The sequence below is a fragment of the Lissotriton vulgaris genome, chromosome 4_1 (assembly GCF_964263255.1).
Source record: "Lissotriton vulgaris chromosome 4_1, aLisVul1.2, whole genome shotgun sequence".
Taxonomy (NCBI): domain Eukaryota; kingdom Metazoa; phylum Chordata; class Amphibia; order Caudata; family Salamandridae; genus Lissotriton; species Lissotriton vulgaris.
In genome coordinates this window covers 2,104,503,907-2,104,530,535 of record NC_141691.1, presented here as the reverse complement: position 1 = coordinate 2,104,530,535, position 26,629 = coordinate 2,104,503,907, and the positions used below count along the sequence as shown (strand labels likewise).

The following is a 26,629-nucleotide window of genomic DNA, read 5'->3' as shown; positions in this document are numbered from 1 at the left end:
ATTTTGTCATTGTTCTCTCTGTCTGTAAGGATCTCTAACCCCATTCCAAACCCATCCTGTCCTACCTGTTGCAGCATGACCACAGGGGGCGGAGACAGCATTGTGAACAAGCATTTACAATGCATTAGGTCTCGCATTATTAAAGTTTGAGCTATTGGCATTGTAAATGACAATGCCTTTCATTCATTTGTTTTTAAAACCTGCAATCAGTGCATAAACACGCACTTTGAACGTATAGTCCTTGCTTACGATGAGCAAGGCTGGCAGTAAAAGAGAATGTAAGCCTTGCTTCTCATAAGCATGGACTATAAGTACAAAGTGCTTGTTTACGCACCGATGTAAATAAATAAAAGGCATCAGGAAGAGCAGGAGGGCGGCTAGTTCCTGCCCTCTCCATGATTTGAGTGTGCGGTGTGGCATTGCGTAATGTCATTGCTATCTTTTGGCCTAATAAAAAACACTCCTGCTGTAATAGGGCCCTGACTTCACCTCCTGGTGCAGGGTCGGCAGTGCTTTATGGCAGGCATGTAGGGAGGCAGTGGTGGCCTCAGCTGCAGCTCTACTTCTCTATTTTTGTTTTTGTTTTTAAAACATAAATAAAAGGCATTGTCATTTACAATGCCAATAGCTTAAACTTGCGTAAATGCGAGACCTATTGCATTGCAAATGCTTGTTATGTGTTGCAGTGCAGAATAGGTTATCCACATTGTCACAGTGCAGTCAGTGAAGGTGCTTTACGCCTCTACTTCTATATTTGTCTAATGCCCCTTTTTTGGAGTTTTGAAATTGTGTCCCCCCTCTAAGCCTACTCTTGACTCCATCTCTTAAACAGGGTCAAAATGGTTGGATTTAAAAAAGTCCTGGCCAGTGCCAGTGCTCACCACCTGCAACCTCCAGTGCAAATTAAGCACTCCTTACATTATTTGAATCTAAATTAGAAAGTAAAGCCAATCAACCCCTGTTTCTGTGTCATTCTGGGAGACCTGTAACGCCGTACATTATGCCGAGAGTCATGTCTGCCACAAGGCACTGTTAAAATAGCACAAAACTGGTTTTTTAACGGTTTTCGTAATTTACCACTAACTTGTAGTTAGTGGTAAATAACAAATCGTTACAGGTGAAAAGCCCTCACTTGAGTGCTTCCTACATTTCAGATTCAGTAATTTACCGAATCGGTATTTAAGAATTCGGTAATTTACCAATTCCTTCAATTACTGATTCTGTAAATTACCGAATCTGAAATGAAGCCACCTACATCTCAAATGCCTAATACTGATCGGTAACGGCCGAAATTCGGTAATTTCGATGGTTACCGACCGGTATTAGGCTTCCTACATCTGGCCCTTAGTCCAGTAGTCAGCACTTATGTTTGCAGTGATATGTCCACTGCCTCCTAGTGGGCCTCTGTTTACAAGGGCCCACGAATAACAGCCAGAACTGGTCTGACGCTGATTGTTTATCTTTATGCACTGATGCCTTGAAAGCTTTTTGAGCTTGCTTGTAATGGTTAAATAAAATTACATTTTCCTTGGCTTTTTCTGGCCCAGCGCAGGGCAGCGTTTCTTAGTTGTTTTAACGTTTTTGTTGCAGGAGAAATCCGAGGTTGAGAGGGCTCTGGCTCTGGCCTGGGGTGGGATTTAGATGGGAATTCATTTAATAAACTGGTCACAAGCGCTTCCCATCAGTTAATAATGGACAAGTCTTTTTCACCTCCTGGACGTAGAAGATGACAGCATTTCTCAATATTAGGAGGGACTGCGCTTGAGGACCATTTAATTTGTCTTAGATTCTCTGTATGACTGTTGACATTGTGTGGGCCAGTGAGCAGTGGCGAGGCATGTTGCGGGATAATGATATTATTTGTGGTCGATGATCACTTTCCCCAAGTGCTGCGATGTAATGGCACTCAATTAGAGTGAACATTTCGCTGTTTGCCAGTGTGAAGTCCAGTAATGAGTGGGTTCGTCCATTGGTTTTCTTGTCCAGACCGGGGGGCGGAGGGGGGGGGGTGTCTGAGGGTGAGCGACCGTTTATTACTATACACCCAGCTCTGCTAAGTTGAAGGACTGCATATTCACCCAGTTCAGATGGTTTGAGTCCTGGCAGTAATGTTAGCCTGGCGAGGTGTGGGGGGACTGCTGAAAGAATGATCCCTAGGTCTTCAAACTGGTTGTAAAAGAGGTTTGTTTTGAAATCTCCAGAGATTAGGCATGGTATACTGCCGTATGTACTTAGGATGTTGCATAAAATTATGGTCAGGCAGTCCAGTTTAGAGTTTTTCCCAACTGGGACATGGAGACATGTAAACATTTAGCAGTAGTAGCTTACTCTCAGAAGAGAAATTGTCGGCCACAATGCCAGTGACCCAGTCAAGATCAAATTTTAGCTGTCTGATACTTGCTGACAGTCTGGTAGCCACATAGTTAGACAGCCCGCCACACTGTCTACCATGCTTGCTCTGTCTTGCGGCTGGCGATGTAAATTCTAGACACCCTTCGAGTGGAGTGCTCGTTAAAAGCCAAGTTTCCTGGAGGAGGACGATGTTGTGTTTATTAAGGAATCGGAGTGTGTCCGGAGATTGCAGTTTCGACAAGAGACCATTGATGTTCCAGGAACAGATTGTTAAACCATGTTACAAACTAGTTCAAGTCATCCTGCATTGAGATAGGGCTGCCGGCAGCCATGACCAGTCTGCGCTTCTGGTGGTTTGCTGTATTTCACTGCACTCATCATTGCCAACTAGGGAGCGACTTCTGGCTGACTTTAAAATTGAAAAGGGGATGAGGCTTGTGCTTGAGGCTGGGACCTTGCTAGGAGCGAGTATTGAGGGATATCGGGGTACTCTGGGCATTGCTATAATTATTCCCCAGTTTTTGAACTGGTCAGCCATTGATTGGACCAGTTCCCTTATAGCTTTAGGTGCTAATGTGATTAAAGTTGATTCTCCCGTTTGAAGGCCAATGGTGGGTTTAAATTCGATAGCAAGGATGTCTTTTGATTCCAGCTTACACAGGTCCGGATTCGATTTGAAGAGCCGCATTATGTTCCAGCAGTTTAACCCCTTTGGCTGCAGGGCTGATTCCCCCGCTGTGCAGGTGGGCGGGGGCACGCACAGCACCCCGGTGCTCATGTGCTCATGATGAGCTCAGATAGTCATGGCCACACCCGTTTCCTTAGAACGCTCAGCACAGCAGGGGAATTAGCCCAGTAGCTGAGCTTCTCATGAGCATGGGAGGGGTTAATATGTCATGAGGGCCTTGAGAAATGTCCTCTGGTGTTAACAGTAGTTTGGTTTTCATTGGTTTCTATGGACAGGGTTTGGATTTCAGCAGGTGTGGGCTAAGATGACATGTGCTTGTCTGCTAGCGATCGTTGAGAAATTGATGTGCCGTGCTTGGGGGGGGGGGGAAGGGGGGCTTGCTGACTAGCTTGATTGATTGATGGTGAAGTAAAGACTGTTTGCGCGTGCATGCTGAAGGAAATTGACTGGGTTGGATTGCTGGAGACTGGTGCTCTGCTTCTTTGGTGGGGTTCGCTGCGCCACGTGGGCCTTGGCTGTTGATCCTCGGTTGAGGTGGAAAAGACGATTCAATGGTTGGTAGACACTTTGGGGGTGGTGTAGTTATGACAAACCTGGAGAAGTTATTGGGTCGTCATTGGTTTGTAATTGCTTGTTTCCGTTGTCTCTGATTTTGTCCTGGAATGTTGAGTGTGGGGAGTGCCTAGGGACTTACGGTGACTCCATTTTTATTTAGGGTTTTAATTGTGAATGTCCTTTTTGGGGAGTACGGAGCTGGGCTACTTGCATCTGACTGGTGGAGAAGTGTGCACTGTGATCAGTGCCTGTACTATCTCTGATTTGTTGTTTATGAAATAGTTGCTAATTGTTTTTTAGGTACTTCTGGGAGCCTATTACGGGATTTCTGAAGTCTTTTTTTTTTCCCATTTTGATAGTCGGTGGGCGGATAACTGGGGTGATTTGACTTTGGTGGATGAATTGGTGGGGGCGTTGGAGACTGCTGTTGCTTTAGACGATGGTAAATAAACCAGTGGTAAGACTTCGGCAACGTGCTCAAAAGCGGAATCTGGGCCTTGTAGAGGAGCAGGTATGCGGGGGCAGAAGGCCTAGACTCTGGGATTGTCTGAATTTCTGAAAGTGCTGATGTCAGAAATTGGGGCAGCGAGGATAAAGAGCCGATGATGGGGAGCAACAGCATACTGATTGAACTAACTGCACTTGAGATTGGGCCTCAATGATCAGCTAGTTGAGCGCCTCCATTTATTGGTCGATTCCTACGGTGTACACAGCAAGAGTATTTAATAAAATAACGATGGATTAAACCCAGATCTGTGACTGGGGGTGAATGTTTTACCAATGTGCAACATTCCATCCATCATCTTGTGTGTTTTGCTGTGACAGCACCTGACACCTCTGGCACTGGCTCTATGTTATGTTATGTTATGTTATAACGTGTTTATAGAGCGCGCAGCTACTCGAAAAGAGTGTCCGGCGCTAGCAGAAGCACAACGATTTAATGGAAACAAGTAAAGACAGCTCATAAAGGGAGGGAGAATTACTGCTGAAATAGCCACATTTTCAGCTGTTTCCTAACAAGCAAGATATCAGATAACTCCCTCATTGTGGCAGGTAGTTTGTTCCACAAGTGAGCAACTTGAACTTGAAAAGAGCGACCACCTTTGCGAGCGCGTGCAAATTAAGGCATACTCATCATATAGATGGGATGATCTTAGGACTCTGCCAGGTGAGTAGAAGCTCGCTCTTCTCCTGATGTAATGAGCCCTGGAGCGGTGCAGAGCTTTAAAAGCCAAGTCAGGGTCTTAAACTGAATTCTACGGCTGATAGGGAGCCAATGTAGGTTCCTAAGGTGGGAGGAAATGTGGGCACAGGGGCCCAACATAAGGATGCCTCTAGCTGCAGCATTCTGCACCACCTGGAGTTTACTTAATAGATATTCCGGAAGACCCAACTAGAGGACGTTGGCGTAGTCCAGACGTGATGTAATAAGAGCTTGGACTACCGTCTTTCTGTGGGAAACTGACAGAAGAGGTAGAAATTTACGGAGTGTTTTCAAAGTTCCGTAGCAGGTTCCTGCCACTGATTGAACTTGTTTCTTCATGTCCAAGGAATCATCCATTTGTACCCAAAGATTTCTGGCTACCCTCACAGAGGACTGTGGGGAGGACATATCAGATGGCCACCACTTTCTCCATACATCTGGATCAGAGGCTCCGAAGAGAATCATTTCTGACTTTGCCGAATTACACTGAAGCTGGTTAAGAGTAAACCAGGAAAAAGACTTTTCTCAGGAAGTTATTGATTTTCTCACCGTCAAAAACGTCTCCTTTTTTACAGGTGAACAATAACTGAGTGTCGTCGGCGTAAGATATAATTATGGCTCCCGCTTCTTAAGCCAGAGGAGCGAGGGGGGTCTTGTATAAATTAAACAATAAAGCACTAAGCATAGATCCTTGTGGTACCCCAACCTTTATAGATGGCATACAGGAGGAAAAAGACGGGTTCCAAATTTCCTGCCTTCTGTTCCCCAGAAAGGAGGAGAACCATTTCAACACTGTGCCCCCCACTCCGCAGTCACTCAATCTCGGAAGGAGTCTATCATGGGGCACGGTGTCAAAAGCGGCTGACAGATCTCACAATATTAAAACCGCTCTTCCGCCTGAGTTGAGAGTCCCTTTGATGGAATCTGAGATCTCAAGGAGAACCTATTCCGTGCTAAAATTAGCGCAGAAACCAGATTGGCTCATGTAATGGAGGTTGTTTGATGCGATGTATTTAGTAGTGACTTGGTTCACATATTTTTCAAGTGTTTTGGCAAAGAAAGGCAGAAGTGAGATAGGTCTATAGTTAGAGGCTGAAAGTGGATCCGTCTAAGGTTTCTTCAGCATTGGTAAGATTTTAGCCTGTTTCCAAATAGAAGGAACCTGGCCGCTGCTTAAAGACAGATTCAGCACTCGGTTGACCTCAATATTGATAACGTCTGCCACCTTTGCCACTGTTTTAGCAGGACAGGCGTCTGAAGGGGAGCCAGACTTTAAACCTTTCATAATCCAGAGGGATTGTTACAAGGTGATCAGAGGGAACTGAAAAAAAGGAGGCGTTACATAAAGGATTGGCACCAGAGAATTGAGGATTAGTCTATGTACTGGGGAGGAGTTTAAGAGAATTTGGATATCATCAATTTTTTTTATGGAAATACGAAGCTAACTGGTGTGTCCAACCTTCAGATGCTTCACCTTTGGAGGTGATTGCTGTGGGCGACGTGAACTGTTTTACAATTTTAAAGATTTATTTACTCTTATTGGCCAATTCCTCAATCTGTGCTTCAAAGAACAATTTATTTTCCTCCAAAATTTTATGATGGTACAGTTTTAGTTCTTTTTTATATAATGTATGTATGTATGTATGTATGTGTGTGTGTGTGTATGTGAGGGCACCTGACACCTCTGGCACTGGCTCTATGTGTGTGTGACAGCACCTGACACCTTTGGCACTGGCTCTATGTGTGTGTGACGACACCTGACACATCTGGCACTGGCTCTATGTGTGTGTGACGACACCTGACACATCTGGCACTGGCTCTATGTGTGTGTGACGACACCTGACACATCTGGCACTGGCTCTATGTGTGTGTGACGACACCTGACACATCTGGCACTGGCTCTATGTGTGTGTGACCGCACCTGACACCTCTGGCACTGGCTCTATGTGTGTGTGTGTGTGTGTGTGTAACAGCACCTGACACATCTGGCACTGGCTCTATGTGTGTGTGACAGCACCTGACACCTCAGGCACTGACTCTACATGTGTGTGACAGTACCTGACACCTCTGGCACTGGCTCTACATGTGTGTGTGTGTGTGTGACAACACCTTCATCTCTAGCACTGATGCTACAAGTGTGTGTGTGTGTGTGTCTGTGAGACACATCACCAGCCACCTCTGACACTGACTTTAAGAGCAATCAAATCATGTCATTCACTTTATCAGAGTAGGAGACTTACCGGTGAGTGCAGCCAAAGTCACCAGCAGGAGTAAAAGTGCACCGGCACTACAGAGCATGACCAGCACTCGGGAGGATACAGTCACTATAAGAGAGGAGACAGGACAAGGGGTCAGAGAAGCTTCTGGTCACAAGAAGCAGTGAGAGGATCTCTACAGGATAGGGGGTGATGGGCCTGTCTCTTACTAGCAGAGCTTGAGATAAATCCATCCTAAGAACTGGGCCTATATAGTGTCTGACGTCATATGTGAACTTCAGAAACCTTTAGGCTTCTAGGCGCTCAGGAGGCGGGCTTTCACTACATACTGCAAGGTTTAGGGAATAGGACTCTACAGGCTAGAACAGAGTCAAGATTAGAGTGTCTACCCCTTACTCAGAGAGCCTGGAACCTCTGATATCTGACATCACAGGTGGACTCAACCCATTAGGCTTCTTGGCGCTAGAGAGAAGGATACCGACACAGTTATGGATTTCAGCATTGCAGTAATCACTAAAGGTTTTCAAGAAAATGACCAGATTTTCTGCTAAAGAGGTCTTAAAAATGCAATCTTTTTTAAAACTGATTTTAACTTGATGCAAAAGCCAGGTTCAAAGTGAGATGTATTCTCAGACTCATCTAATGAAATGACTCCTCAGCAGCGAAACACGTGCTGGGGTGACATTAATGTACACATCACAGCACATGCTCTCCTCTCCTCCTCAGTTTGATGATCAGATAGAAGTGAGTATATTCATTACTTTTCTTGCTTGTTTTGCCCCAGGCCTTATTCTCTTCTGAGGTCACTCAGGTAAGTCACAGTTTCGAGCCAAGGTCACACAGAGCTTCAAGGCCACCAAGCTTTAGAGCTGTTGATTTACTCCAGACACAGCTCCGACAATCAGTGGAAGACTTTACAGAGACTTACTCCTGCTCCGGGGAAGGCTCAGAAGGGGAGCAGATGAGAAGGGCACTGCCGTTAGTTTTACCAATGCTTGTGCCTCGATTCTGCAAGCATTGAAAGTCAATACAGGCAGCCAACAAGCATTGACAAAACAAAGATTGCCAGCCAACAATCATTGACAAAGTCAATACTGGCAGCCAACAAGCACTGACAAAACCAATACTAGACGCCAACAAGCATTGACAAAACCAACATTGCAGCCAATAAGCATTGACAAAACCAATACTGGCAGCCAACAAGCACTGACAAAGCCAAAACTGGCAGCCAACAAAACTGACAAAACCAATACTGGCAGCCAACAAGCACTGACAAAGCCAATACTGGTAGCCAACAAGCACTGGCAAAGCCAAAACTGGCAGCCAACAAACACTGACAAAACCAATACTGGCAGCCAACAAGCATTGACAAAATCAATACTGGCAGCCAACAAGCACTGGCAGCAAACAAGCATTGACTGAAGGAAATCTTTGCAGTGCTTATGAGGGACTGTTTTGTCCTTATTTCTATCTCGCTCTCTGCTCCCCCCACCTTCCTCTATTAATCACCCCCCACCTAGAGGCTACTGCTCCAAATTATACTCTGGTTTTTTCTGAGCCCTCAGCGTGCGACCCTCCTCATATGGATTTGCACAGTTTCTTGTCGCCGCCTGTGGATGTGCAGAGACAGAGACACTGACACGCAGGGCATATTCTATGGATTGTGTTAATGCTTAACATAATAAATGTAAACATTACTAGCAGGCATGTTTATGACGCCGTCACAACTGCCTTTTAGTTAAAGTGTGAATAGATTAGATGTATGCAAAACCACCCAGACAAGACGTCTTAACCAAGCAGGTGCAAACAAGCATTGGAAAACCCAATAGGTTTCTGAACTAAGACCTATTGGCTTTGCACATGCCTGTTAATGTGCTGAAGTATCTGATGTAGATACACTTATCTCAGACACAGAGCAAATAGAAAATAGAGAGGCAAACATCGCTCCCTGTTTCCGAGCTGTGCTGTTTGCAGCTCAGACACAAACTCGAAGAATTTCTGTGGTAAAAGGGGATCTTTCATTTGCATTGGGCGTGACATCATCTGAAAAACATTAAAGGAGATGATGAAATGTCGACGTTTCGGTCTTGGCTGCAGACGTCAAAAAGATCATCATCAGGACGATGTTTATTCAAATGCTGAAAAGAACTCCCTATATAAAACAATAAATTTGTATTATAAACAAAATACATCACTAAAATTATTACATAAACATGCCTCATACCCTTTTGGGCATTCCAATGGTTATTCATGATAACAAGTCGACCATATTAATTATTGTTTGTCTAGGTTTCCATCCTACACATTTGTTTTATTGAGTTTAAATCAATATGTGAGATTGTTTTGTTAAACATTGATGTATTCTCGATTGCACCAAATGCTTTCCTCAGGCAGCCTCATAGTGAATTAGATGTATAAGTGGATATACTTTCCTTATCCTTTGTGATTTAAGTGCCTATTCAAATAAGTAACTATGCATTGACAAATGGATGAACTCTGATTTTCATAATGATTCAGAAAAGATATATTCTTTCTTACCTTTTAAATAGAATTTTTTTAAGGTATTATGTTATTAACACGTCAAATACCCATTGAAATGAAATTGAGTCATATTGACTCATTGTTACATTTTTTAATAAGTTTCTCACGGGGAATACCAGGAAGGGGTATGAACTTGGGAGCATTCAATGTGTCCTCAAATATATTACAGAGCTTTTATGTTTATGTAATAATTTTAGTGATGTATTTTGTTTATAATACAAATGTATTGTTTTATATAGGGAGTTCTTTTCAGCATTTGAATAAACATCATCCTGGTGATGGTCTTTTTGACGTCTGCAGCCAAGACCGAAACGTCGACATTTCATCATCTCCTTTAATGTTGTTTTGTAACACGAACTTGCAACCACTTTTTATTGAATAATTTGGGTTGTTTTCTTCATTAATTAGGAGTTGATGTGTTGAGTCATGAACCATAGAGAAAACTTTGTCTATCTTTGTTCAGGATTTTTTTGCTACAATTGATTTGTTTGTATCTATCTCCCCAAACTTTTTTCTAGTAAAAACTTTGTTTGAAATATAATTCTCTTTGCTCTGTTTTTCCTTCAACCTTCCATTAATTAATTTATCACTATACAACAAGATTGTTATCCTGTGGATACCATTGAGTGTGTTACTGTGGTACAACTCACAATTCAAACAATTTATAAATAAATCCCTTGTAGCATCTCTTGACTTGAATCGCACAGTGCCCAAGCCTACAAGGGTTCATTGGGTTTCCCCTGCCTATAACATCATCTGAAAAAGACATCACCTTTGCACATTGGTGTGTGCCATATTACAGATGCGTTTTAACAAAACGGGGGGTTGGGCCCTGCACACACCCAAACCGGGCCTCTACACTAGTTTCAAAACACAGGATGTCTGGGTGTGTGGTTTGTTTTCTTGGTAGTCTAAAATCAATGGTGCAGTTATTATTATTCAAGTTCAGTTCATTGTCTTGAATTAACTGTTGTTCTTTGTTTGACATGATTTAATGTTAAAAAGTGTATGAAAATATTTGATTAACTCATGAAGGTGTAATAAAAAAAAACACTTTAGTAGTTAGTAGTGGATTTTGTATGAATTTCATTCATTTGAAACACACACCCGGACACCCAGTTGTTTGAAAATATTACAGGTGCGGACACAGGGATGGAGGAGCGACTGGGAGCCACAGCTCTGGTCTACCACACATGAGGCAGGGCACTGGCAGTGCGTCCTCCAAAGGAGGCCTTGGAGCTGGCACAGAGGTCGTGGGGAGCCCAACGTCTTCACCCACAAGTAGATACAGGCACCCTTTCCACCTGTGGGGAGATCCCTGCCTACGGTTCCAACCATTAATGCAGAGAAGGCAGGAAAGCTCCCAGGATGGAGCTGGTCATGTGAGCCAGGGTTCAGTGGTAGAGAAGGACTGTACTGGGATCAAGGATGTGGTGTGAGTAGTGAGGAAATTGAACCGAGTGAGGGATGGCGAGGATTGTGGGTACGTCACATACAATAGGCAAAGATTTGGAGTGACTGGTTCAAAACAACTTGAACAAACTTGGTAAGGTGCATTCCCAAAGCTTCTTTTTGATAAGTAAAGCTGACTTGTTCCTTTATATCAAATAATCCTTTATTTTAAACGTCATCCGACAACATGAGCTCCAGCCAACGTGTTTCGTTCATTAAGAAATTAACTTCTTCAGGGCTTAATATTCTTTTCCAGTGGGGACGTGGATCAAACTTGCAGATGTTCCCGAAGCTTTAGCTGGATTGATTCCTTCTTGAGTTCGCCTGCATCATTAGACGAGTTCCAGGGACACGCTTGGCTAGTCAGCTAACATAAAGTTGTCCACGTGGGCATTTTCTGCTGTAAATGACATTCTTTGTGTTACAGTGTGACAAGTGTCTTTATTTAAGGACAGGCCTTTCTGTGAATGAACAACCGCTTTGCCTGTGATTACATTATTGCAAATGATGCAATTGTAGTTTTTTTGGTGCCTACCTGTGACTTGCAAGCAGCAGCTTCGTAAATGCCAACAATTCTTTGAGATTTTTGGAGCGCTGATAAGCAATAGTGGTTTGTGAATGAACAATCCCTTAAAATATTAAAAACAAAAATTTCAGTTTAGTAGAGCACTGGCTATAACAAAATCATAATATCGCACAGATTAGTTTTAAAATCTTAGAAGTCAGTCAAACCAATTCTGGAATAGAGTCTCATAAAATTCTTGTGAAGTGAGAAACTATTTTGACTTAAAAATTAGATAATGTACAACCCAAATAGTTAAATGATAAAATAGAGATGTAGGGCCGATGTAGGTACCAAATACCGGTCGGAAACTGCCGATTTCGGCCGTTTCCGACCGGTATTTGGCCTACTGAGATGCAGGGGACCTTTTTTTGTCCGATTCGGTATTTTACCGATTCAGTAAAATTACCGAATCGCAAAAATACCGAATTGGTAATTTTACCGATTTTTAAATTTGGGATGTAGGTGGGACTACTTTCTGTCCCACAGGCCCTTCAGATTCGGTATTTTAACACCCAATCCAATTGGGTGTTAAAATACCGAATCCAGGTGTGCATGCACATGTGTGCATGCACACCTATGCCATGTGACAGACAGACATGCCCTTAGGGCATGTCTGTGTGCCACATGGCTCACATGCCTGTTTTGGGGGTGCTAGAGGGTGTCAAAGTGATACCCCCTGCACCCTTGCACAAATCGGTAATTACCGAATCAGTAATTACCGATTCGGTAATGCCCATTGATTCCTATGGGCTTCGAGGCCCATAGGAAGAATTGGGGGATACCGAATCGGTATTTACAGAATCGGTAAATACCGAATCTGAAATACCTACATCTCCCCCCCTCTAATTTACCACTTCATAAATACCGATTCGGTATGATTCGGTATTTATGAAGTGGTAAATGTAGATTTACCTACATCGGGCCCGTACTGTTTTTAGTGATTTTTGGTTATGGCTAAGGAACTGTGGGCCAGATGTAGGTCACCAAATACCGGTCGGTAACGGCCGATTTCGGCCATTACCGACCGGTATTTGGTGATTGAGATGTAGGGAGCCTACATTTTACAGAATTGGTAAATTTACAGAATCTGTAAATTTACCGATTCTGTAAAATACCGATTCGGTAAATTTACCGAATCGGTAAATCCATATGTAGGTGGCATTGCAAACAGTGCCAGAGGCCCCTAAGAATTTGTTATTTACCATGTAATAATATTACATGGTAAATAGCGAATTCCTGTGTACATGCACATCTGTGCATGTACACCTGTGCCATGTGGCACACAGACATGCCCTAAGGGCATGTATGTGTGTCACATGTCACACAAGCCTGAATCAGGGGTGCAACAGGGTATCATAGTGACACCCTGTCCCCCTTGTCAATTCGGTAATTTTACTGAATCGGTATTTACCGATTCGGTAATTGCCATTGGTACCTATGGGCCTCAAGGCCCATAGGAATCAATGGCAATTACCGAATCGGTATTTACCGAATTCTACAGATTCGGTAAATTAATCGGTAAAAATACCTACATAGCATTTACCGATTTGTAGATACCGAATCGGTAAAATTCGGTATTTACGAATCGGTAAATGTCATTTACCTACATCTGTCCCTAGATGCTGACAACACAGAATTATGAGAGATAAAATCTTTGCATATTTTTAGATGTTTTTCAATGATTGTTTCCTGGATTTTATTTATCTCCGTTTATTTATAAATTATGTCAGGTGCAACTTTATTAATTTGCCTAATGTCATTATATGAGCATCATTACATCATTTGTTTACCTTAATGTTTTCTGACATTGCTTTACATGTTCATATATGTTCATTTTTCTCATGGAATGATCGTCATTTCCACATGTACATAATTTTTATAGTGGTAATATAGCAAAATCTGTGATGAATATAATTGCTGCTAGTATGTATTTACAGTTTTTCTTTACATGATCTTTTTGCGTATTTCTTACGCATATCGATTGCACGCACAATTGGTGCATTTTCTTGCATTCTGGCTCATTTACTGATAAATGTTAACGTCGCTGCCACACACACTCTTCGACACACGACGCAAGTGTCTCTTCTATTTTCTTTTACTCTTCACCACTGCTCTTACGGGTGTTGATTGAATTCAATTGGGCTGAAATGGCAGACCTTTAAAAGCTTGTGCACGCCGCCACTATGTTGAGGGATCTGTTTTTTCTTCCTATAAGGTAGTTAGGGTTCTTTTTCACCTCTGTATGAGCGTTGTTGTTGTTGGTACTCTGCAGGTTTTTAAACATGATATTGTTGTTATTTTATTCTGTAAGCAAGCCTGATTGAATTAACATGATGCAGCACTTGAACCGCTCCGTGGTTGGTGTGAATTTACAGGCACTGCAATCACTCTGCGCGTTTAGTTGTTATACTGCTACAATCCCACCTATCATTTTATTTGCACACTCTTGGTATTTTTAGGCATGAGCGAATTTTGCGAATCTCGCGTTCGCGAATTTTGCGGATTTGCGAACTCGCAATCCGCAAAATCCGCGAATTCTCGCGAATTTGCGGATTTTTTTTTTATGTTCGCACGGGTTTCTGCAAGTTCGCGAGGGTTTTGTACAATTTTGCAAATTGCGAAATTGTACAAAACGCGTGCGAACTTGCAGCAACCCGTGCGAACACAATTATATGAAGAGAAAGAAGCTCCGGGCCACAGGAACAGCACGGGGATTGCGCTCATGAAAGTCAAGGATGCAAAGGCCTCTACCCAGCATCACAGCTGATTTTCCACAGTAGATTTGGGAAGAGGCACACCTGTCCCGCCTCGAAGACGCTCATGATTGTTTTTGGGCTAATGAATGAGTCACTGATTTTGAGCATCAACTAGTTCGAGCGACCATGCAAAGGCCGCCCTCTACCCAGCATCACAGCTGATTTTCCACGGTAGATTTGGGAAGAGGCACACCTGTCCAGCCTCGAAGACGCTCATGATTGTTTTTGGGCTAATGAATGAGTCACTGAATTTGAGCAACTAGTTCGAGTGACCATGTGTGTGTTACTATGCAATCGCCCTGAAGGGCGCAGGGGTCCCTTGAGTGACCTGTGTAAGGCTGTGCCTGTTACTATTTTACAATGGCGCCAGCAGGCTGCCAGCGCCGTTGAAAAATAGTTACAAAGTTAGCTTGCACAGGAAGCACTTAGATAAAATAAAGCAGCACCTGCTTCGTTTTATCTAGTGGTTCCTGTGCAAGCTAACTTTGTAACTATTTTACAACGGCGCTGGCAGCTTGCTGGCGCCATTGTAAAATAGTTGCATGAGTGGGGGTTCAACTTTTGAACCCGTTACGCTCGCGGATTTTTTTTGCGGATTTTGCGGGAAATCCGCAAAATTCGCGGATTGCGGATTTCCCAAAAATCCGCAAAATCCGCGAGCGTAACGGATTTCCCGCTCATGCTTAGTATTGATGTCTCAACCTTTCCTGTTAAAATATTCAAATATGCTTGTTCTTGAAAACACTTGTATTGTTTTTCTCTCCTGAGTCTTTCCCTCTGACTGAGTTGACTTAACACAGAGGGAGGTGGGTTTTCCGGTATTATTGTATCTTTCTGGAATTTTCCGGTGTTGCAAAGTCATCCTGTGTCCTGGGCACCCACATGTCTTTGCTGATTGGAACAGGTGGTAACTAACTCTCACTTATCCTGGGCTCTGCCAAACAAGGTGCCATGGCTGTGCCATGATGAACATACCCTTAGAATACAGTGAAAATACCTACATACACTAAGGTACACTATGGGTTAGGGTACCCATATGATTGGCATGACCTACCCTATAGGTCCCTAAGACATAATAGGGCAGGAAGATTGAAACTACCTTTAATCCACTAGTATAGAATAGGGAATGGCAGTTTAGAGGCCAGCAACTCTTTCTGCACTCGCATGTGTGCACTGCTGAGAGCCTGAGGTCAGTTAAAAGCAGCCTGTGTTGCAGGACTCCTTTTTAATGGAAATTGTGCCCAAACATGACTTTGGTGTTTGGGGCACTTCAAAATAAATAAACTACATGAGTTTGCCATATTAGGTACCCCCAGGGTCACCCCTAGGTGTCCCAGGGGTGGGGGTACAGGAAATGATAAGGAGGACCCTTATAAAAGAGGTTGTATATGACCTGGGGATAGGGAATTTGCACATTTCACTTTCCTCATAGTAGTAAAGAGCTATCTTTAATCACATTTTATGGTGGGAGCCCTGTGGATTGAGTATCTACAATATGTTTACATGTTCAGTACCCCTAAAGTCGGCACTATATGTTCCAGGGTTGGCGGGTCCTGTAGATATAGGCAGAGTCCTTATACAAGATGTTTTATATCCCTGGTGCCTAGTTTACTTTCCCCATTATAGTTCCCCAATGACATTGGTTAACATGGCAAGCCCATACCTGATTGCTGCTGCTGCTGTTTCCTGACTGTGTGCTTACTAGCATGCCATTACCGCTACTACTGCTGCTGGGCCTGCGGGGAGGTTAGAACCACAACCCCCAGCCTGCTTTGCGGCGTGGAGGCCACCGACATACTTGTCTGTGCCAGGAGGTGCTAAAGAAACTGGGCAGCAGGACTCCTGCATCCCAGGAACCTGAATCTGATTGCTGCTGCGGCTGTTTCCTGACCGCCAGGGCCGCCGGGGAGCCCGTGTGCTTACTAGCCTGCCATTACCACCACTACTGCTGCTGGGCCTTCTGGGAGGTTGGAACCACAACCCCCAACCTGCTTTGTGGTGAGGACGCCGCTGAGGTACTTGTCCGTGCCAGGAGGCGCTTAAAAATCGTCCAGGGCTTCCACAGTGCGGGACACACACGGGCGTGCCTGGGCTGTTCCTGGGCAGCTGCGACCGGTAGTGGGAGTACCGGCTGGGCGGTGGCTTGGGGAGTGGGAGGGGCAGGTTAGGGAGTAGTAATGTATAGATTACGGACCTTAACAGGTAAGTAAACATATAAATAAATAAAACGAATTTCTTTGAGCGCACTGCATGGCATTTGGTTATGCAGTGCGCGCAACTAAATTAGTTTTATTTATTTATATGTTTACTTACCTGTTAAGGTCCGTAATCCATACATTACTACCCCCCACCCTACCCCTCCCCCTCCCCATGTCACCGCCTGGCCGGTACTCCCACTACCGGCCGCGTCTGTGCCTGGGCTAAGCCTGGGCCAAGGGCTTGCCCTTCTGCACCCGTCAGAGCCCAAATGAGACGGCTGGGCCTATCTTCTTGGTCTTGCTGTTCCTATGAGAGCTCTCTGGTGATGTGAGTTGTTTTTAAGAAGACTGTTTGAGTTTCCCTTAAGTATTAACTCTTGCACCACTTATGGTAGTGACTTCTGACCTGCATAATAATCCCTGTAGATCAAGGTCTAAAGCCCAGAGCCCTAAAAGGCTAATGGTCCAGCGAGGCAGCCTCTCTGCCAGACCAATGTCTTGGCTTACTCTGACAAATCATTGTGAGAAGTTGGCCTGATATATAATGTTCACTATTCTAGTGAGCACTTTGTATCAGTCAAAACAACCCTTATGGTGATTGGTTGTAAGTCAACCTTATAGACCAGCTATCGTAGTAGCGTGGATACGAGCAGTCTTCGGGCTAAACTCTAGAGGGCGTGTTAAGCCAGCTGTTATACCATCACATATACCCCTTGAACACCAAGTGAAAGGACACCACACAAGTGTTATGAAAATAAACAGTGTATTTATTTAGATCACAACAGCCCTGTACTCTTTATGAGGACAGGGTACTAAGCACACAACAAAACTCTTACGAAAGTACTTTGAATTGCACAATTTACACAAATGCCCGAGGGGCACGAAAAACCATATACTCTAAAAGTGGAATGCGAAATTACTAGCAGGTAAGTACTGTGACTACGTTACTGAACCTTCAGATTACTAGTAGGAGGCCCAGGGGACTCGAGTGCAGAGTGTGCACTCTCACGCGGGATGCGGGACAAAGTCTATGGGAGCTAGTAAAAGCAGAGTTAGTGTTCTTGGGCGAACCCGACTAGATAGGCTGAAAAACGAAAAGGATCTGGACCCTTGGATAGTGAGGCTATGCTGGGGCACCGAGATGCCGAAGTTACCTAGCCCAGGGGCTGCAGCTGCATAGGTCTGAAAAGACGTCGGGAATCCTCATTGCAGTCTATGGAGCCTGAAGAAAGAAGTTGCTGGCAGGCGACCAGTGAAGATAGTTCGAAGTGATCCAAGCCTGGATCGAAGATGGATGACACCTGAAAGCAGAGAGGACCAAGTACGTGACAACTAGCCAGTAGTCAGATGGCACTAGGAGGGCACCGGATGGTAGTCACCTCGACCAGGTGAGTGGGCGACGCTGGGCTCTGCAGTCTCACGGACCAGGAGGCGTTGTCGGCAACCAGGATGGAGGTGCGAGCTGTCCCACGATGGATGATGCTGTCGACGTCGCTGGACCCAGGATTGGGGCAACAAGTCTTGGCAAATTCAAGCCCACGCGGTGGACCTAAAATGGCGTCTGGAGTGGACCAGGAGGGTCCGGGGTGCTCCTCTCTTGAAAGGGAGCAAGGGCCAGTCTGGAGCAACCAGACTAGCAGCGGTGATGTCGTCGGGCGTCGTTAGGAAGGCCACAAGCCAGCGGGCTAGTAGCCAAACAACGCGGTGAGCAGCAAAAAGCAGAAGGGCCCCACGCAGATCTCGTGGATGCTGGGAGGCTGGACTTCGGTGCTGGAGCTGCTCAGGGTCGGGGCTTCTCGGACCCCAAAGCACTCACCAGAGGATCCCTCGGCGGTCGTGCTGGATAGAAGTCATGCAGTTCTGATGATGGCCGGTCCCTCGAGGTCTCGTCGCACCTACGGTTCTCAGCTCAGCTGTAGAGGTAGGTAGAGGTCAGAGGTGCCAGGGAAGCCGGGTCTCGTCGTGCTGGTCGGTCGGATTCCTGAGGAAGGATTTGCAGCAAACCGCAGAGTTCTTAGATGGTGCCTGCGGATGTAGGGTGACTACTCCTTAGCCACAAGGGAAAAATCTTGAGAAGAAGTCGAGAGTTCCTTTCGTAGAAAGTAGTTTCTTGATTCAAAGATGATCTAATTTGGAAGGGTCCCCGCTCCTGCCTTTATCCTAAAGAAAGGGGTGGGTACGCGACTAGGTCCTGCCCTAGGGGTGGGACCAGGAAGAGGGGTGGTTACACCCCTCTCCCATGCCAGACTTTCCCCAGGCCAGGGGCTGGTGTGCCCCTGGAACTGGTTCTAGCCGGCAGATGCGTAGTGAGCACCGGGGTGCCACTCTGCAGTCACCTTCCTGTAAAGCCCTGCCTACCCAGGATACACAAAACCTTGTCTGGGATGGTGCTAGCACCGCCCCTGACAGGAAACCCTTTGTCCAAGCTCTTCTCACTGGAAGGACTCCCAGCAGCAGGAGGTTGGACTCGTGTCTGTGGTGGCAGCATCCATTTTGTGATGCTGAGGCTTGAGTTAACTTTAACCGGGGTTCACAGTTACATACATGTCGTGTCCCTATAGAAGGGTGGAATGCTAACCCCGTCGCCAGAATTGGCGAGGGGTTAGTATTCCAATTCGTATGACACCTTACTCGACATGTTTTGATAAAGCGATACCAAAGATAGCATTTAACCGCGAGGATTATAATGCACTTAAGAGTATATGGTATGCGTTATCATGGAACAGCTATTAGGACTTGGTTCCGCAAGCTGCAAACGGGCTCAGCTCATGCCAGAGCACCATCTCACACGATTCCAAGCACTCTGCCTTCAGGATCGTCAAGGCCTGCCATAGGAGTGACTGATAGGAATCTGTGTGTCCATTTTTAGGGTTAGATATAGGTATACTATATCTACAGCAAAGGGTGATTACACCACCTTGCCCCAGCTGTCGTGCAGCCAGTTGTGTCAGATTTAGATGGCCATCCAGGGGTGGCATAATACATGCTTCAGCCCCTGGTAGGCCCTGGGTACACCTATGCCCTGAGTAACAGGGTCTGATAAGGTGGCCCAGTACCAATTGGATAATGCAACTAAGGTACACATGTCAATTTAGTGAGAGAACAGCTAGACTGTGGGTCTGATTAGCAGGCCCACAGCCAGAGAAAGTCGTAAACCAGTGAAACAAAAGCAAAAAATCTCGGTGATCATAGGATTGCAGACCCTACTCTCCTACATGACCCCCCCCCCCCAACTTTGGGACAATAAACTAACCTTGACCAGGTGAGTCTTCTTGCTCTAAGTGGAAATACCTGGAGAGCCCATCTGCATTGCCATGATCAGTGCCAGGTCTATGCTCCACTGTAAAATCCATCCCCTGTGGGGAAATGGACCACCTAAGCAGTTTGGGGTTTTCACCCTTCATCTGAAGTAGCCATAAGAGGGGCTTATGGTCGGTCTGAATCTTGAAATGAGTGCCAAACAAGTATGGCCTCAGTTTCTTCAGGGCCCAAATCACAGCAAAGGCCTCCCTCTCAATAGCTGACCAATTTTTCTCTCTGGGGGTCAGCCTTCTGCTTATAAAAGCAATGGGCTGGTCATTACCATCAAAATTCAGTTGAGATAGAACAGCTCCCACACCCAACTCAGAAGCATCTGTTTGGACAATGAATGGTTTGGAGTAGTCTGGACTCTTGAGGATAGGTGCTGTGCACATGGCCTGCTTTAGGTCATCGAATGCTTTTTGACAGCCTGCTGTCCACTGAACTTTCTTTGGCATTTTCTTACTTGTCAGTTCATTAAGTGGAGTCACAATTGATCCATAATTTCTGACAAACTTTCTGTAGTAACCAGTCAGGCCCAAGAAAGCTCGAACCTGAGTCTGGGTGGTTGGAGGAGCCCAGTCCCTGATTGACTGTATTTTGCTCTCCAGTGGCTGAACTTGGCCTCCACCTACAAGGTGGCCCAAGTATACAACCTGTGTCTGCCCTATCTGGCACTTTGTGGCCTTGATAGTGAGACCTGCTGCTTGCAGTGCCTCTAACACTTTCCTCAGGTGGACCAGTTGATCCTCCCAGGTGGAGCTAAAGACAGCAATATCATCAAGATATGCTGCACAGAAGTCATCCAGCCCAGTGAGAACATGATTCACCAACCTTTGGAAGGTGGCAGGTGCATTTTTCAAACCAAAGGGCATTACCACAAATTAATAATGCCCACCAGGGGTAGAAAATGCTGTCTTGGGCTTGGCATCCTCAGCTAACCTGATTTGCCAATACCCAGCTGTCAGGTCAAATGTACTTAAGTAGTTGGCAGAAGCCAATCTATCTATAAGTTCATCTGCCCTTGGTATTGGGTGGGCATCAGTGTTAGTGACTGCATTGAGACCTCTGTAGTCTACGCAAAACCTCATCTCTTTCTTACCACCCTGGGTGTGAGGCTTTGGCACTAGAACTACTGGACTAGCCCAAGGGCTATCTGAGGGTTCAATGACTCCCAACTCCAACATTTTCTGCCCTTCTGTTTTGATGCAGTCTCTAACATGATCAGGCTGCCTGTAGATTTTACTCTTAACTGGCAAGCTGTCACCAGTGTCCACCTCATGGGTACACCAATTGGTCTGACTGGGTGTTAGAGAGAACATATGCCTGAAGGATTGAAGAACTTGTTTGCAATCCTTCTGTTGATGTTCAGAGAGGCTGCCACAAAAGACAACACCATCTACTGATCCATCATCAGGATTCTGAGTGAGCAGGTCTGGGAGAGGGTCACTCTCTTCCTCCTGTCCCTCATCTATGGCCATGAGTAAGCTCATGTCCTTCCTGTCGACATATGCTTTAAGCCTTTTAACATGGAGCACCCTGTGGGGGCTCCTGGGAGTTCCAAGGTCCACCAGGTAGGTGACCTCTCCCTTTTGCTCAAGGATTGTGTGGGGCCCAGACCATTTGTCTTTGAGTGCTGCTGGGGCCACTGGCTCCAGCACCCACACCTTCTGTCCAGGCTGGTATACAATCAGGACAGCCTTTTGGTCATGCCAGGCTTTTTGAAGTTCCTGGCTAGCCTCAAGGTTTTAGGATGCCTTTTCCATGTACTCAGCCATCCTGGAGCGGAGACCAAGTACATAGTCCACTATGTTGGTTGCAGGCTTTTTGAGAGTTCTCTCCCATCCTTCCTTCACCAAACACAGAGGTCCTCTTACAGGATGTCCATACAAAAGTTCAAAAGGGCTGTAGCCAACCTCCTTCTGTGGGACTTCTCTAAAAGCAAATAAAAGGCAGGGTATCAGGACATCCCATCTACGCCTGAGCTTTTCAGGTAGTCCATGAATCATCCCTTTTAGGGTCCTGTTGAACCTTTCAACAAGCCCATTGCATTGTGGATGATAGGGTGTAGTGAACTTGTAGTTGACACCACATTCCTTCCACATAGCAGTTAAGTAGCTTGACATGAAGTTTGCACCTCTGTCAGAGACAACCTCCTTAGGGAAGCCCACTCTGGAGAACACTCCAACTAGGGCTCTTGCCACAACAGGTGCTGTAGTGGTCCTAAGGGGAATAGCTTCAGGATACCTGGTGGCATGATCCACTACCACCAGTATAAACTTGTGCCCTGATGCTGTTTGGGGTTCCATTGGACCAACAATGTCAATCCCCACTCTTTCAAAGGGCACCCCCACCACAGGCATTGGTATAAGGGGGGCCTTTGTTGTGCCACCTGACTTACCACTGGCTTGGCAAGTGACACAGGAGCGACAAAACTCCTTGGTATCCTCATTCATGTGAGGCCAGTGAAAGTGTGAGACAAGTCTGTCCCAAGTCTTTGTCTGGCCTAAGTGTCCTGCTAAGGGAATCTCATGGGCCAAGGTAAGAAGGAAACCTCTCTGAGACAAGGGGATAACCAGCCTCCTGGCCATGCCAGGCTTGGGGTCTCTTGCCTCAGTGTACAGGAGTCCATCATCCCAGTATACCTTGTGGGTACCTGTGGCGTTCCCAGCAGCCTCAGCAGCAGCCTGCTGTCTGAGGGGTTCAAGGGAAGGGCAGTCTAATTGTTCCTTCCCCAGGTCTTCTCTTGAGGGTCCCCCTGAGCCCAGAAATTCAACTTGATCAAGTTCAAATTCTTTAGGCTCAGTTTCCCTCAATTCCTGTAGGTCAGCCTCCTCTGAGACTTGATCCTCAACCTGGGGCAAGGGGGAAGGCGATGCCTTAACCCTTCTTGGAAGGTGTCTGGTCCATTGTTCCAGGATCCAGCACCTGTTCAGTGGGGCATTTTCTGGCCTGTGACCTAGTCACAGCAAGCACATGTGCTGGCAAGCCTAACATCTCCATGTGAGTCCTCTGCTCCACTTCTGACCATTGTGATGACTCCAAATCATTGCCCAACAAACAATCCACTGGGAGGTCTGAACTAACTACAACCTTCTTTTGGCCATTTACCCCTCCCCAGGAGAAAGCAACAATCGCCATACTATGACTGGTAGTGACGTTGCTGGCATTGGTCACCAGGAAATCTGTACCTGGCATGATCTGTCCAGGGTCCACAAAGTTAGGTGTCACCATGGTGACACTGGCACAAGTGTCCCTATAGGCCTGAGCCACTTTTCCATTTATCAAAGGTGTCTGCCTGTATTTGCCCAAAGTATTGGGACTGACATCAGGGGATATATCCATATCCCCTGTACAGACAAGGACAGCCTGAGTGAGTGTGACAACTAAATTGTCATACCCCTCAGAACCCAAGGTTAACCCAACTAGTCCCTTGGGAGGTGCACTACTACTACTGGCTGTACTAGGGGGCACAGGTGCCTTAGGGGCTGCAGTAGCAGGAGTCTGCCCAGTGCCCTCCTTTCTTGGTGCACTCACTAAACCAATGAGTTTTACTTTTACAGTACTGGCACCACCATTTTGATTGGCCTTCTTGATTCTTCTTTTTCTGGGAAGCCTGACCCCCACCCTCTTTGGGTTGTTGGGGACCTGTTGAAGACTTCTGGTCATTTTGTTCACCTTTAGAATCTTTACCCTTCTGGTCTGCTTTCTTCTGACCACCCTGGTTCTGGCCCTGGTTTTGCTTAACTCTTGTTCTGACCCATCTGTCTGCCTTCTTTCCCAATTCTTGGGGAGAGGTCAGATCTGAGTCAACAAAATGCTGATGCAACAACTGGTTCTGACAATTGTTTAAAATCTGTTCCCTCATGATCGGATTGTACAATCCTGTATAATCAGTAACTTTACTGCCCAGCAACCAGCCCTCCAAAGCCTTAGTGGCACAATCTACAAAGTCAGACCAATCCTGAGACTGAGTTTTCTGGGTATCCCTGAACAGCAACCTGTACTGCTCAGTGGTTAGGCCAAACCCATCAATCAGTGTATTCTTCAGGACTTGATAATTGTTAGCATCTTCAGCTCTAGTAGTGAGGAGCTTGTCTCTACCTTTACCTTCAAAGGAGAGCCACAAGATAGCTGCCCACTGACTCTGGGGGACACACTGTACAGTGCAGGCCCTCTCCAAAGCAGTAATCCATTTGTGGATATCATCCCCTTATTTAAAGGGGGGCACTATCTTACTCAGGTGTCTAGTATCTAAACTCCTGTTTTCCCTTGGGGGAATGCTGCCACCAGTGAGATCTAACCCACTTAACTTTTGCTCTCTAGCAAAGGCAAGTCTCTCTTTGGCCAGGGCAAGTTCTTCCCTTTCAATCCTCAGATTGACTTCCCTCACTTTGGCTTCATACACTCTCCTCTGAGGGGATGTCATCCCTCTTTGAGAAGAGGCCTGAGAGCCATTGGTTCGAATGGATCTGTTAGAGCCTCTGGATAGAGACCTAACTCGTCCATTCCCAATGTTAAGCTGGCCTGAGAGGGGCCCCGGGGGTCTCCTAGTACCATTCTCATGCCTGCTTAAGTTGTCCCTAGTTAGCTGGCTAACTATTTCTGGACCTTTGTCTGCCTCGTCCTCAGATGGCTCTAGATCCTCATCCTCCTCTTCACCTTCTGCAGAGAGATGGATAAGGTCAGGGTCACCTGTGGTTTCCTCTAGGGGGGGCATATTCCCATCTGGATGAGAAGGATCTGTGTTACCAGCCCTCCTAGCATCATAAGTCTGTAAGAGACCAATCAGAAAAGGAATGGTAGGGTTAGAACCCTGTTTTAGCTTCCTGGAGGTACACACTTGTCTCATCTCCTGGAAGCTAAGTGCTGCATATCTGGACATGACCTGTGGAGGGTCAACTGACACAAGGGGAGACTCAGAGTTTCCTCCTTTGTCTGACATGCTGCTTTTCTAGTGTGGTGTAAGTGATGCACCTACCTACACTATATGTTTGCCTACTGATCCCTTGCTAAGAGTTGTAGCCAAGGTGTGCTAAGCCTTGAGGAGCTACAACAGCTGGTTCAGTAGAACTCAGAGTATTCTAAGCTAAGTTATATGTACCTGGAGTACTTATGTGATCTTTCACAAGATATTCTTAGGATACGTGTGGTAAAACAACAGCAAGCTCAAATCCCAACCGCTGCTCACCAATGTGAGAAGTTGGCCTGATATATAATGTTCACTATTCTAGTGAGCACTTTGTATCAGTCCAAACAACCCTTATGGTGATTGGTTGTAAGTCAAACTTATAGACCAGCTATCCTACTAGCGTGGATACGAGCAGTCTTCGGGCTAAACTCTAGAGGGCGTGTTAAGCCAGCTGTTATACCATCACATATACCCCTTGAACACCAAGTGAAAGGACACCACACAAGTGTTATGAAAATAAACAGTGTATTTATTTAGATCACAACAGCCCTGTACTCTTTATGAGGACAGGGTACTAAGCACACAACAAAACTCTTACGAAAATACTTTGAATTGCACAATTTACACAAATGCCCGAGGGTCACGAAAAACCATATACTCTAAAAGTGGAATGCGAAATTACTAGCAGGTAAGTACTGTACTAATAGGCTTTGGAATCGCTAGGACTACGTTACTGAACCTTCAGATTACTAGTAGGAGGCCTAGGGGACTCGGGTGCAGAGTGTGCACTCTCACGCGGGATGCGGGACAAAGTCTATGGGAGCTAGTAAAAGCAGAGTTAGTGTTCTCGGGCGAACCCGACTAGATAGGCTGAAAAACGAAAAGGATCTGGACCCTTGGATAGTGAGGCTATGCTGGGGCACCGAAATGCCGAAGTTACCTAGCCCAGGGGCTGCAGCTGCATAGGTCTGAAAAGACGTCGGGAATCCTCGTTGCAGTCTATGGAGCCTGAAGAAAGAAGTTGCTGGCAGGCGACCAGTGAAGATAGTTCGAAGTGATCCAAGCCTGGATCGAAGATGGATGACACCTGAAAGCAGAGGGGACCAAGTTCGTGACCACTAGCCAGTAGTCAGATGGCACCAGGAGGGCACCGGATGGTAGTCACCTCGACCAGGTGAGTGGGCGACGCTGGGCTCTGCAGTCTCACGGACCAGGAGGCGTTGTCGGCGATCAGGATGGAGGTGCGAGCTGTCCCACGATGGATGATGCTGTTGACGTCGCTGGACCCAGGATTGGGGCAACAAGTCTTGGCAAATTCAAGCCCACGCGGTGGACCTAAAATGGCGTCTGGAGTGGACCAGGAGGGTCCGGGGTGCTCCTCTCTTGGAAGGGAGCAAGGGCCAGTCTGGAGCAACCAGACCAGCAGCGGTGATGTCGTCGGGCGTCATTAGGAAGGCCACAAGCCAGCGGGCTAGTAGCCAAACAACGCGGTGAGCAGCAAAAAGCAGAAGGGCCCCACGCAGATCTCGTGGATGCTGGGAGGCTGGACTTCGGTGCTGGAGCTGCTCAGGGTCGGGGCTTCTCGGACCCCAGAGCACTCACCAGAGGATCCCTCGGCGGACACACCATCCTATTTTAAAGTCACTATTTTCGTTGCACTATTACTCACTTGACCATCAAAGATCAGCCATCATTGACGGTTCATTTGTGTTGGTGGACCAAATCCTTTATCAGCAACAAATGGTGTGGCGTTTGATGTCCCAATGATCAGGGGACTAGCCTAACTTACACCTGGGTTTGGCCAGATGATAGGACTGATCACTAAGTCAATTTGATGGTAACCTATTGCTAAACGTTTTGGATTTCTTGACCATCTGTGAATGATCTGTA

At 45.9% G+C, this 26,629-nt stretch overlaps 1 protein-coding gene across 1 annotated transcript in view; it reads right to left on the bottom strand.

Annotated features, from left to right (window-relative positions):
* The window catches only part of LOC147725129 (uncharacterized), a 192,509-nt gene that overhangs the window by 76,796 nt on the left and 89,084 nt on the right, over positions 1-26,629 (bottom strand). Inside the window, exon 2 of the mRNA XM_086918183.1 lies at positions 7,040-7,123. Coding sequence (XP_086774309.1) covers positions 7,040-7,123 — 84 coding nt within the window. The remainder of the gene's footprint in view (positions 1-7,039; positions 7,124-26,629) is intronic.